The sequence below is a fragment of the Eubalaena glacialis genome, chromosome 6, assembly GCF_028564815.1.
Source record: "Eubalaena glacialis isolate mEubGla1 chromosome 6, mEubGla1.1.hap2.+ XY, whole genome shotgun sequence".
Taxonomy (NCBI): Eukaryota; Metazoa; Chordata; class Mammalia; order Artiodactyla; family Balaenidae; genus Eubalaena; species Eubalaena glacialis.
In genome coordinates, this window is record NC_083721.1 from 141898909 (window position 1) to 141911747 (window position 12839).

Genomic DNA, 12839 nt, shown 5'->3' on the forward strand with positions numbered 1-12839 from the left:
TCCAACACAATGCAAAGGAAAGGAAGTTTCCCATGTAGCAGAAAGGGACAGAAGTGATGGAGCAGAGAGATACAGGGTTTGCAGCAGTTCCCTCATCAGAGGAGTCCTATGCCTGCTCTATGGGTCACATATGCCCACCTCTAAGTCTTTCCAACCAAGAGCCTCTCTAGAAGATGAATAAACCACAGCACAGACATGGCAGAGGTGGTTAGCTGCCTCTCAGTATCCATGCTTCTCTTCATCCTTAGAAACAACCCTGCTAGCTAAAACACTCCAAGCCAAGCCTTTCTTGCTACCCATGACTATGCCCGGGGTCAGTGTGAAAACACCTCCCAGTCTTCTCTGTACAAAGAGAAACTTTGTTCAGCTGTAAGCCTGAGATCAAGAGACTTAAATTCAAAGAATGAGAGAACCAGCAATGAAAGAGAAGCAGCGTGTTGCCTGGGACTTCTGGGTAGACTCTTTAAAATACAAGGGGCATATGTCCTTTCCCCTTCCTCTTTTCCTGAAATACAGATGAGATGGCTTGAGCGTCTGGAGCTATCCTGGACCATGAGGTGACTCTGAGGGTGGGACTCGCAGACTGGGATTGAGCGATAAATACGACACTGGATCTCAGATGACCCTGGACTCATGGCATCAACCTAGGTTGCCTAATTCAGGTCTTCTTTCAGGTGAGAGAAAGTATTCTTGTGTGTTTCGGCCACTGTTTTTAAGCCCTGTGTTACTTGCAGCAAAATGCAATTCCTGGCTGATACAATATAAGGCCATTATTTTGTGTACAAGGCAATATAAATTTCAGAATTTTAGGTTGTAGAAGTTCATTTGTATATTTTTTTATGGGCTTGGGGTGGAGCCAGATTGAAGAGGAACCTACCTAAACTAATACATTGCCTCACATATCAATTTCTTTCCAACAACTGCTCTCAGGAGAGCCCGCTACAGGTGCCTGCAGCCACCCTGGTTGAGTGCCCAGGGTCAGTGTGAAAACACCTCCCAGTCATCTCTGTATAAAGAGAACCTTCGCTCAGTTGGCTTGAGCCTGAGATCAAGAGACTTAAATTCAAAGAATGAGAGAACTTAGAAGATACACCATGATTTTTAGAAATAAAAAAGGCCCAGCACCTTCCCTGCAGTACAGTGCTTTGCCAAAAGGTTGTGGAATGCACTTGAGGTCGGTAACAAATTGATGAACACATGGTATTTTGTTTTCTTTACTTCCATTTAAACCACTTCTTCAAAGTGAGGCTTCCTAAAGCCAGCTGATCACTGCCTTAATTGAAGCAAAGAGGCACCCTTTCCTCTAGTGCCTAAGGAAGTTCTAAATGGAAAAATGAATAAACAAGCAAATGAATAAATGACCAAACTAACCAATAAAGGCACTCAAGGATGGGGAAGGGGAGAGAGCTGGAGGGAGGCTGACGCCTGGCAGAGGACAGCTGGGGAGCTCACCTTCTGGAAGGTCCTTCAGAGGAGACCCAGTGGTGTGGCCTCCCATGAGGCCCTTCGGAATGCAGCGATCAAGCTAGGGAGGGCCAGGAAGGGACAGAAAAAAATGTCAGCCTCAGGCACCTCTCTTAGGAAGCCCATTTCCTCCTAGAAGCATCAAGCTGAGGGCATTTTAGCCATTTGGAAGCCTAGCACAAGCGCCTGTCCTGTACCTGCCAGGTGGCAAGGTGGGGACCACAACTCTCCATGGCTGAGCGCTGTGACTTCAGGAGCCCCGAGAAGGGGCGGCCGACTCTGAAACTACTTTCTCCACCTGGCTGATGACTCAGACCACAACCTCCCTCCTCAGCAGGGCTGCCAGATTTAGCAAATAAAAATACAGGACTCCCAGGCCCATTTGAATTTCAGATAAACAAATAATCTGTTTCAGTGAAGTGTGTCTCAAGGTTTACATGGGACAGAGTGATGCTTAAAAAAAAACGATCTGAAATTCAACTTGAACTGGGTGTCCTGTATTCTATCTGCCGACCCTACCTTTAGGGCTTAAACTCCATAAGGACCTTTCTTTCACCAGGCAGAAATGAAAACTCGTCTATGGCCTGGACTCCTCAGCACCTCCCTCTTGGTGTGATGGGCATGGTTCCTTTACACACATTTCAAGAAGCTCCCCCTGTGTGATGAGCCCCGCGCTGGGAATCAGCCATCCCACCAGGCAGGAAGCAGAACCACCGAAGCTATGGGAGTATTTCTAAGCAGAACTACTTGAACATCCAAAGACCATAAATCTCGAAGCCTTATCAGTCGTCCACTTCTCAGCGTGAATAAGTCCATCAGGTTCTTAGGGGGAAGGTTTCCTAGAAGGGAAGGGGGAACATGAAGTCACACTGGGAAGGGTGAGGAAGGGGGAGAGAAAAGGAGGAAAGTAGGGTGGGCAGGGGGTGTCCCCAGGCGAGGAAAGCTAAGTCAAAATGTTCAAGAGAAACGTCACCGCTGGCTGGGGACCAAACCCTGTCGCCTGGCAACATAAGAGGCCTACCCGTGTTGACAAAACTGATAGCAAAAATACATCCCATACTCTGATTTTCTTCAACTGAGAAATCAGTCACCCTGCTGCTCCCTCTAGGGAATGCCAGTGGTTTACAGGAGGGGGAGGGAAGGGCGATCCATGTGGAAGCAGCAATTTCATTTGATTTTATTAACAATAGATGGAAGGGGGGACGGAGGCGGGGGAGGGAAGAAAGAAAAGAAAAAGCGAAACATCCAAGGAGCCTCATGGTTTCAGATTCGGTACAGAACTCCACATCCTGCTTCCCCTCCAACCGCTGTCCTGCGGTGACAAACCACATCTGTCAGCTTCAAGCAGCACTTATGGGAATCAGCCAGGCCTCAGCAAAAGGCCACTGAAAGGAAAAGGGGACTGTCCCCGAGAAGCCCCCAACAGACCAGGCATCGGCGGGGGGCGTGGGGGCAGCACCCCCAGCATCATACTGCCCCGCTGAGACCCTGCTGGCCACGAGCCCCATTCCTGGCTTCCTGCTGCCCGCTAGGCAGGAAAGGGTCAAATGCAGGTGGTCCTCACACCACAGAAGAGAAAACCTCAGATCAGCCGCACTCCCTCTCCAGTCATGGGAGAGTGGAGGATGCCTGAAGCACAGCCAGCCCAGCAGGAGGGGCAACGGCTCCAAAGGGGGGTGGGCCCGTCTGGAAGCCTCGAGACCTGTTCTACGTCAGGAGCCTTCACCCTGGGTCAGAGGCTGCCCCTCGTCTCCCCACTGACCCATCTTGACGCAAGATTCTAGGCCTCCCAATGCGGCTGCTTCTTCCTCGGAATCTCCAGCCAAGACTGCAAGGCAGGGCGGTCCTGCGGGCCAAGGAGGGTTAATAGCACATCTCCCTCCTGCCGTAAATCACCAGGGACTCTGCTTCGGGACAGGGGCCTTGTCACCCAGCGGCCTGCCCTCAGCCCGGGCACCTGGGTGATGCCGTTCCCAGGAACTGGCCTGTGGCCGCCCAGTGGGAACGTGACCAGGATCACAGGGACGGACGTCACTGACCCGGACCTCCTCACCCGAGCCTCACGCAGACAGCTGCCACCCAGGCAGGCACAGGCTCAGCAGAAACAAAAGTGACCGGGAAAGAGGGAGGCAGGACGAAAGTGCACTCAGGTCCCAGGAGGGGAAGAAGTTTCAAAGGGCCATCGATGACTTGGCAAGAGCCTCCCAGGTGCCCCAGGGCAGGAAAGGCAGGGAAATAACTGCAGATGAGCCCAGCATCTCCCCTTAGCCCTACGAGTCGATTATCTCTCTTACCTGTTTCCACAAGACGTGCCAGGGTGTGGTCAGGTTTCCAACAGTCCCTAAGTACTGTCAGAGTGCCAGCACCAGGCTGCAGGCAACAGCCAGAAGCAGGGAGATGGGGGTTCAAATCTTCACTCCTCTCCATGGGGGTCTGTGGTCTGGGCACGTTCCCTTACCTCCCAAAGCCTTAGTTACCATCCCCTCCGTGTGACGGCAGTAATGATACAATCGCCTGGCCACCTTCCGTCAGACCCCAGTGGGTTCATGTCTATAAGGGACCCACCCCTGCAGGCCCAGGCACCCCACGGATCCGAATAAATGAGGGCCGTGGGAGCCCCTTGAATAACCTGACTTTCTCTAAGCCTCAGTTTCCTCCTCTGCAGAAGGTTTTTTTTTTTTTTTTAATTATTTATTCATTTATTCATTTATTTATTTTTTTATTTTTGGCTGTGTTGGGTCTTCGTTTCCGTGCGAGGGCTTTCTCCAGTTGCAGCAAGCGGGGGCCACTCCTCATCGCGGTGCGCGGGCCTCTCACTATCGCGGCCTCTCTTGTTGCGGAGCACAGGCTCCAGACGCGCAGGCTCAGTAGCCGTGGCCCACGGGCCCAGTTGCTCCGCGGCATGCGGGATCCTCCCAGACCAGGGCTCGAACCCGTGTCCCCTGCACTGGCAGGCAGATTCTCAACCACTGCGCCACCAGGGAAGCCCCAGAAGGTTTTTTAAAAGTACTGCCCTGGTGCTTGGGAAAGTGCACTTGGGAAAGTGCCTGGTGTACAGAGAGCGTTACAACAACTCTCCTTCCCCTCCTCCCCTCCACCCTTGACCTCTGATGGCTCTGTCCACACCCTGTCTTCCTGGAAACAGTCACCTCCGTGCTGTCCACACCCAGCGCCCCCCTGCAACGTGCCTGCATCACTGTGAGGCTCCCACTCGGGCACCACGTGCTGCTAGAACTTTCAGGGGAAGAGGAGCTCACCACCTTCTCCCAGGGCTACACCCGACTGCGCTTCAACTGCCTGCTGCCTCTTCGGGTCACAGCCTTGGAGTTCTCATGACTCACTCTTGGCAGCTGGTTAACGACTCAGTCCGATCCAGCCCCCTCCACGTCCTCCCAGATCAGATCACAGCACAGGAAAGGCGCGTGTGAAGGCCCGAGTGATGGTCTCTGGGCTCTGAGGCTAGTTTCCTCATCTGTATTATGGGGACACGTGGTGCCTGAGACACCGCTGGACCTCCACGCAGAGCTGCCACTGGTACGGACCCGACAGGTGGCATCAGTGCCCCATCAGTTTCTCCAACACAACCTGAGCCCACATGCAAGAGCCACCACGGCTACTCTACCCAGGCAGGAGGCTAGGCTGAGGCTGCACCCTCCCTCATCGGGCCATGCGGTTCCCTCCCTGCCTGGTCCTTCAGCTGCCCGAGGCCCCACCACACAGCCCTGGAGCTGACGGACTCAGTCCAGGTCCCGTCCACGTCGGCTCCCCCCTCAGATTGCGGCTCCTCTGTCGTTTACCTAGACTGTCTCATACTCAGGGGCTCAGGTGTGTTTCCAAAGCTTTACACACATGCACACACACCCCGTGACCTCACTCCACCGGCCTCCTGCACACACCGTCTACACCTGTGCCATCTATACCTGTTCTCTAACAGACGCTCCTCCCCACTGGGCTCTCCACTTGTTGAGTACGTTGATCCTCATCATTCAGTGGATTCCATGTTTGTGAATTTGCCTACCCGCTACGACTTACTTGTAACCCCAAAATCAGTATTTACTGCACTTTCGGAGTCATTCACGGACCAGCCCAGAGAAGCAACAAAACGTGAGTCTTGATATGCACGATGCCAGCTGAGGCCAAGCAGAGAGGACCTCCTGCCTTCTGTTCCAGCTGTCAGGTTGCAAACACCCATCCTTCTCACAGTCTACTGAGTGCCATGTTTTTCACGTTTTTGTGCTTCTCGGTGGTGGTTCCTCTCTAAGGTGGCCCCCAAGCCTAGTGCTGAGTGCCGTCTGGGGTCCTACCTAAGCACAGGACAGCTGTGACGTGCTTTACAGAGAAAATACGTGTTTTACATGAGCTGCTTCCAGGCATGAGTCATCGTGCCGTTGGCCATGAGTTCACTGTTAATGAATCAACAATACAGTACATCCAGAAAAAGGAAGAGGAAATGTGCACATCCGTACAAGACGCTGCTCCAGTAAGCGCCAACGTCAAGTCTGTAGTGCAAGATGAAGCCGTGGAAACGCGGCTAAATGTGTGGATTCCATCTGGCAACAATGCCTGAGAGGTCACGACGGAAGCACAACACGGTGTGGGGCTGAAAGCCAGAGAAATTTTTGGTTCTGTCACCCAGGGGCAGGGAAATGTTCATCCCTTCTGGGCTAGTGTTTCATTGTAAAGAAACATTGTATAGAATTAATTATTCATAAGACATATAGATTAAAGAAGGTGTCTTTAAAGAGAAACATACATAAAACAAAGTTGTGTTTGATGAAATTGTGACCAGAGGCTCTCAGGAACAATCCTCTGTTTCCCTGGGAGCAATGCTTCACTCCATTTCTCAAATGAAGGGGGAAAAACCACACACACACACACACACACGTGAATCCAGATCAGTAACAAAGATTCTACTTTTGCCCAAAACATTCCATCCCACGCAACTTTTATAAGACTGCTAAGAGGGGACTGTCAGCTCTACAGGACAGAGTCTTTCTTCTGTTCTTGACAAGTGGCTAAACTAGTGCATGACACTTAGTAGGAACACTGTAAATATTTGTCGAATGAAAGAAAATAATGAATTAGAAGAAAAAAATTCATGGACAAGTAGAGTATAACCTGTATTGACATACACTTGCATTTTCGTCCCATCTCTGCAAAGCCCAGGCTTCCTGTTCTCCACTTAGGGAAGGTCTTCTGTAAACAAAATCAATGTCCAGATTTCCCAACAAGAGAAGACTACAATAGTGATTAACATAAGAATTCAGGGGATTATCTGACATATTTGACTTACTCCTTTCATTGGAAACATGACTTCCCTTCCATTCAAGGTCCCCGCCACTCATCCGTTTGGGCTTGGAGGGCTTTCCATCAGTCGCAAGGTAAGTCAGCTAGCCCCTCATCATCATTTTCGATCCTCTGCCACATTTTATCTTCACAAGCAACTTGGTATGTACCCACCCTGCCTGGGGTCACCCTTCTGTCTCTACATCTTCCATATCCCCTCCCAGCCAGCAGAGGACTGTTTCTTCTTCCACCCACAGGGTATTTTTTTGCGGTGGCGGTGGTGTTTTTGTTTTGTTTTTTAACATAGCAGATTCAGCTTGGAGATATAATATTTGATAGAAAAATACATCTGGAATAATAACTTAACATTCATTTTCTTTCATCCAAATGCTTTACATGAACTAACTTAATCACTGCGGTAAACTGCAAAAATGGCCGTAATACTTTGCAGGTATTTTTGCAGGTGGAGTTTGCTTTTTCCCTACCTCTTGCTTTTGGACGAGCCATGTGACTTACTCTGACCAGGAGGACATTAACAAATGTGATGCAAGCAGAGGCTTGGAAAGGGCTTGCCGTTTCTGTTCCTAGAATCCCAGCACCATATGAAGAAGCCCACACTAGCTTGTTGGATGAGATGCACGTGGTCCAGCCACCCGACACCTCAGCTGACAACAAGCCAACTGCTTGACAGATAAAGCCAACCCAGATCAGCCAACGCCCCAGCCAACCCACCAACTGACTGCACATTCATGAGATCAGCCAAAACCTGAGTTCAGAAAACTTGCCCAGCAAAATCATGAGCTAAGTAAATGTATTAAGCCACTGAGTTTGCTTTGTTTCATAGCAACAACTAACTGATACACAATTCCATTGTAGAGATGAAGAAATTAAAGCACAAACATTAAGTAACCTGCAGAGGTCCCATAGCTATTAAGTGGTAAATTGGGATTAAAAGCCAGGCAGTCTGGCTCAGAGGCCAAGCTTTGCCAGTGGTCCTACAGTTAAGTCAGCTAAGTTTCAAACATTTCCCCAACCACTTACTTCCCCCAAAGGAGGTTAAAGCACGTGGACGTACCTGGTCCCCTAAACACAAAACGGGCAACTGTCAGCACTGAATAACCCTCACTATCTTGCATTTATGCTGCCCTTCAGGGTTCCAAAGTCTCCTGACACATTCCAACCATTTAAAAATCCGAAGGTCCACCGATGGATGAGTGAATAACAAAATGTAGTCTACACATACAGTGGAATATTATTCAGCCTTAAAAAGGAATGAAATTCCAACACAGGCTACAACATGGATGAACCTTGAAGACATTATGCTAAGTGACAAAAGCCAGTCACAAAAGGACAAACTCTGCACAGCTCCACTTACATGGGGTACTTGGAGGAGTCAAATTCACAGAGACAGAAAGTAGGACAGTGGTTGCCAAAGGCTGGGGGAAGGGACGAGTGGGGAGTTATTATTTAATAAGTACAGGGTTGCAGTTGGGAAAATGATAAAGTTCTGAAGGAGGATGGCGGTGAGGGTTACACAGCAATGTGAATGTACTTAATGCTACTGAATCGTGTACTTAAAAACAGTTACAACGGTAAATCCTATGCTAAATACAGTTTACCACCATTTTTTAAAAAGGAAAAAACTCACAAGGGTTGGGACTGGCCGTGATAAAATGCCAGGCCCGGGGCCACTGTTGGACTAGTTAGAACACAGGGAGCCGAGGAAGCAAGAAACTCTCTGCCATTCAAGTTTGCTGAGTCACACGGGCTCCACACCCACACCCACCCCCCTTCAGAATGTCCCCTGCCACACACTGAAGGCCAGATGGGCTGGCAGATATGTCAAAGCCACCTTAAAAACAAGCTCTGGCTCACGGACAAAACCCTCAAATAAATCAAAGCCAGTTTCCTGCCCCCACCTGGCCCAGGAAAAAAAACAAGTGCTCTGCCTGCTCTTGGCAGAATGTGGACTGGGTTTTCAAGATCACAGAACTGGATCCAACTCCTGGTAGGAAAATGAGTTGACATCAGGAACAATAAAGTCAGTGCAAATTTCTGATGATCAGACACAATTCCTACTGGCCCAACAATCACAAGTCTTTGTAAACTCTTTATGGAAAACCAAGCTGTAGAAGTCTTTTCCTTTATAAGTCTCCATTGTTCGCTGAGACTCTGGATGGATGGACAGGAGCATTCCAGACATTATAAAACCATCATTACAGTATTACCTCTTCTTTTTTTTTTTTTTTGAAAGGAGGTATACATCAAATATTAACAGAAGGTATGGGGACTTATTTTCTTCTTTTTGTCTATTTTCTGAATTTTCTACAATCTTTTTTTAGTGAAACCAAAATCTAAGATCATACAGGGATTCCATCATCAAACATTAGCTCATTTAAGTCCTAAGGACACCTCAGGACTCTCATGGTCCATGACCATCACTGTTTCACTGTTTTCAGATCACTGTTTCCACAGAGACGAGGATGCTGAGGCTCTGAGAACGCAGTGCCTCACGAGACACATTTGGAGGAGATGCTCTGAAGGCATCTCTCAGAGACCATCCCTGCTACACACAGTCAGAGGGGTTTGTAAATATAGAAAGGAAGGGGTGGGAGTAAGACCAGAGGAAGAAAACAGGAGGCCCCACTTGGCAGCAGCTCGGGGGAGGCCCCGCCCCCTTCACCACCAGGAAGGTCAGAGACAGACTCAGCCACCTGGCCAAGCCCAGAAGGCCCACCATCCGCAGAGATAAAGTGACATCCTCACCCAGCCTCAGCCTTTGAGCGCCCTTCCAGTTCCTCGGCCAGAGACCAACAAGGTCCCTTGGGGCTAAGGGGTAGGGGTCACTCTGAGCCTGTTCTACCCTTCTTCCTGCCCACCTGCAAGAAGGCAGGAGTTTAAGGGGGGGTTTGCAGGCATAAAGCCAGGCAGGATTCCCTCAACATTCATCTTGGGCTCTGCCAGCTAACGGAGAGTCACTCAGCCCCAGGGTCTGATGACTCAGTGGCTTGCCCACGGGACTCAGTAACTGCACGGTAATTATCCTCACTGGCCAAGAGATGAGAGGAAGGCGCAAAGCCACAGTTCACTGCTGCCCAGCAGTGGGACCCTCCCAACGTAGCTCCCTCCTACCTCTTTTTCCATCAAAGAGGACTGGGGTGCGGAACAAAAAGGGAGTGGTGTGAAATCTATTCCAGGTGTGTCACAGCCAACTGGGGACCCACCCACCAAATGAGATTTGAATGAACCCAACCCAGATGAAGCTGGATTTGCCAGTCATGCTCCTATCCCTCTGCAGGAAAGAAGTTGTGAGTAAAGCAGCAATGGAGAGGGAAAGCTCGGGATGCCAACGGAAGGCCGGGAGGAACATCTGGTCAACTTCATCATTCACTCATTGGTTCATTTGTTTGTTTCCTCAAGACTTGAACACCTTCTGTATGCTGGCAATGACCCAAACAGACCAAATACCCTGTCTGGGAATTTGTGGAGTTTCACTACTATAAACAAGTAAACAATAACAGGTCGGGGGTGAGAACTGCTATGAAGAAAAAGCCAATCGAGGAATGAGGGCTGGGGTGGCAGAGATGGTGAGCTGGCAGTTGTCATTTAAATGTCAGCCCAGGAAGGCCTTGTTGATAAAGTGACATCTGAGCAGAAAGCTGAAGGAGATGGAGTGGACCATGCAAATCCTGTGGTTAAGACAAAAACAAACGGGGAGCAGCAAGTTCAAAGACTCTGAGGTAGGAGCATGTATGACATCCGTTCCGCCAAAGGAGGATAAGGCCCATCAGCTGGGGCTGGTGGCCTAAACGGCCAACCTCCAGAGGCCCCTGAACACAAAGGTCCCTTTACCAGCTCTGCTCCAAAATCTGAGCTCAGGGGACCAGTGGGGAAACTCCCGTGGGGAAGCCACTGCCGAGGCTCCAAGGGGATGCATTCACAGACCACTATATAATCACCCCACGGCATGGGGACATGGATGTTTTTATATAGATACTTGTGTCCTCAAAGGGACCATAAATTCAAGTGTTGAAGACTTTCAGAAGAGGAGGTTTCATGACCTCCTCAGCACTGACCCAATGTTTACATTAAAGTATCAGAAATTTCTCCTCCAACCTAACCAGAAGCCTTCTCACTGCAAGGTCAAGACCACTACCCCCCTGGGCTATGGTGGGTGAGACACATCTCCAACGTGGGGCACTTTGAAGGTTGTGGCACAGGGCACTTTGGAGGGAGGATGCCTTAGGGTTGGGGAGCTTCTGGGGGCTGGTGAGCACCTTCTGGAGAAGGGCTCCTTCTCTCTAGAAAGCTGCAGCCTGGGTGGGGCCCAGAGGGAGGCGGAGAGAAGGACGGCTGCTCAGGCTTGTTGCAGGCCAACAAGTCATGGGCACTTTGATGTTGTACAGCCCAGGGCAGCAGGACAGGGAAGGAAGGGTTTCGGGCAGCTGGTCTGTCTAGGAAAAAAGGCCACATTATCTGGAAGGTTCCAACCAGAAAGCTCAGTTCAGCGTTCAGAGTGCAAAACCCAAATACGTAGCTAGGATCTCGGTAGAACCACCAAAGCATCAAGGGGATCCCTGATGAGAAATCTGAGGGGTGCACGGAGCGGGGCAAGGAAGAGGAATGCCCAAGTCCTGGCCCCTTATCCTCGACGGCTCCCGTCTTAACACATTCCTGGGGCTTCGCTTCCCACGGGCTCGCTTTCCCATCGCCTCCCCCACCCCGCCCCAGCCCAACAGCACGCTGCGCACACACAGTGGTACCTGCTCTCCCTGAGCATCTGCTTACAGGTAGAGACCCTGGGAGGCGGCAGCATCTTCTGTCACATAACACACAGCAGGACAGGAACTCAACCGGGACCAGCTGCTCAAGAGTCACCTGAGCAGAAGCCCCCATGTGGGCCAAGGGGTGTGAGAGCCCCCAGCCCAGGGCCTGGCACACAGCAGGCACCACCATGTGTTGGGAGCTCTTTTCCTTCCCATTCACAGGGCCTGCATCTCAGGCTGGGAAGTCCCCACATCGGTGACGATCCAAGGGAGACACTGAAACCAGCAGCCCCGGCAGTCGCCTGATCACAGCCCCTCTGCCGCCCCCTTTTCTGGTCTTGGCTCCTCTGTTGCCTATTTGGGCTCTCAGGACAAAGAACCAATGTTCCAAGAGAAGCAGATGGCTAATTTCTCCCAAACCATGGAGGAGAATACGAGGGAGGCAGTGTTCCTCCTGCTGCCCGACAGGCAGTCATCAGGGAGGGCGGAGGGCAAGCCCGACGCTCTAAGCACAGCCTCTGGTCCGGCCGCCTGGGAGGTGGACCTGGGTACCAGCTCCAGCGGCAGGGCAGCGCCCGCTGGTGGGGACATCCAAATGCCAGCACGCTCACCCTACTAATAGTACCAAGAGCGGGAGTGAAAGCAACCTGTGCGGGGGAGGAAAACAAGGGGCTGACTCCAAACGCACCTGTGGACACAGCCACGGCTGTCCCGCGCCCCTGAGCTTCAGCAGGAGGCCCACGCGTCAGAGGTGCGCCCACGGCGCGGGGCGGGGTGATGGGCAGAGCAGGAGAGCTTACCTGCCTCGCCACCCTCCGTGCCTCCCAGTAGGGCTTCGAGTCTTCCACAGCTTTGCCGATTTTCTTCACCAGCTCATCCAGTTTCACCGTTGCCTCAACCAGAACAGAGCGGAACTTCTGACGAATGTCCTGCAGACAGGAAATTGAGGACACAGTTCAGGCTTAAGAAGGAACGTGCCCAAATCTGCTTTACTTAACCGGAAGCACCCAGAAGGGCCTCCACTCGGCCTACAAGCCTCTGAGTTCATGCCTTTACAAGACGGTGTCTAGAGCACCACCATCCAAGAGAACCTTCCACGATGCTGGAGTGTCCTATCAGCTGCACTGGTCAGTATGGCAGCCACTGACCACACATGGCTACTGAACACTTGACACTGACTAGCAAGACTGACGAACTGAGTTTTTAACTTATTTCATTTTAAGTAACTATATTTAAATTTAAACAATGTGGCCAGTGACTACCTCATTGGTCAGTGCAGGTTAGACTGAAAGCCTCCATCCAGGGGAAGATGTCCAGTCCAGC

At 50.9% G+C, this 12839-nt stretch overlaps 1 protein-coding gene across 1 annotated transcript in view; it reads right to left on the reverse strand.

Moving 5' to 3' along the window:
* Positions 1-12839, reverse strand: part of SH3BP5 (SH3 domain binding protein 5) — a 72121-nt gene that overhangs the window by 31674 nt on the left and 27608 nt on the right. Inside the window, exon 3 of the mRNA XM_061194694.1 lies at positions 12317-12445. Coding sequence (XP_061050677.1) covers positions 12317-12445 — 129 coding nt within the window. The remainder of the gene's footprint in view (positions 1-12316; positions 12446-12839) is intronic.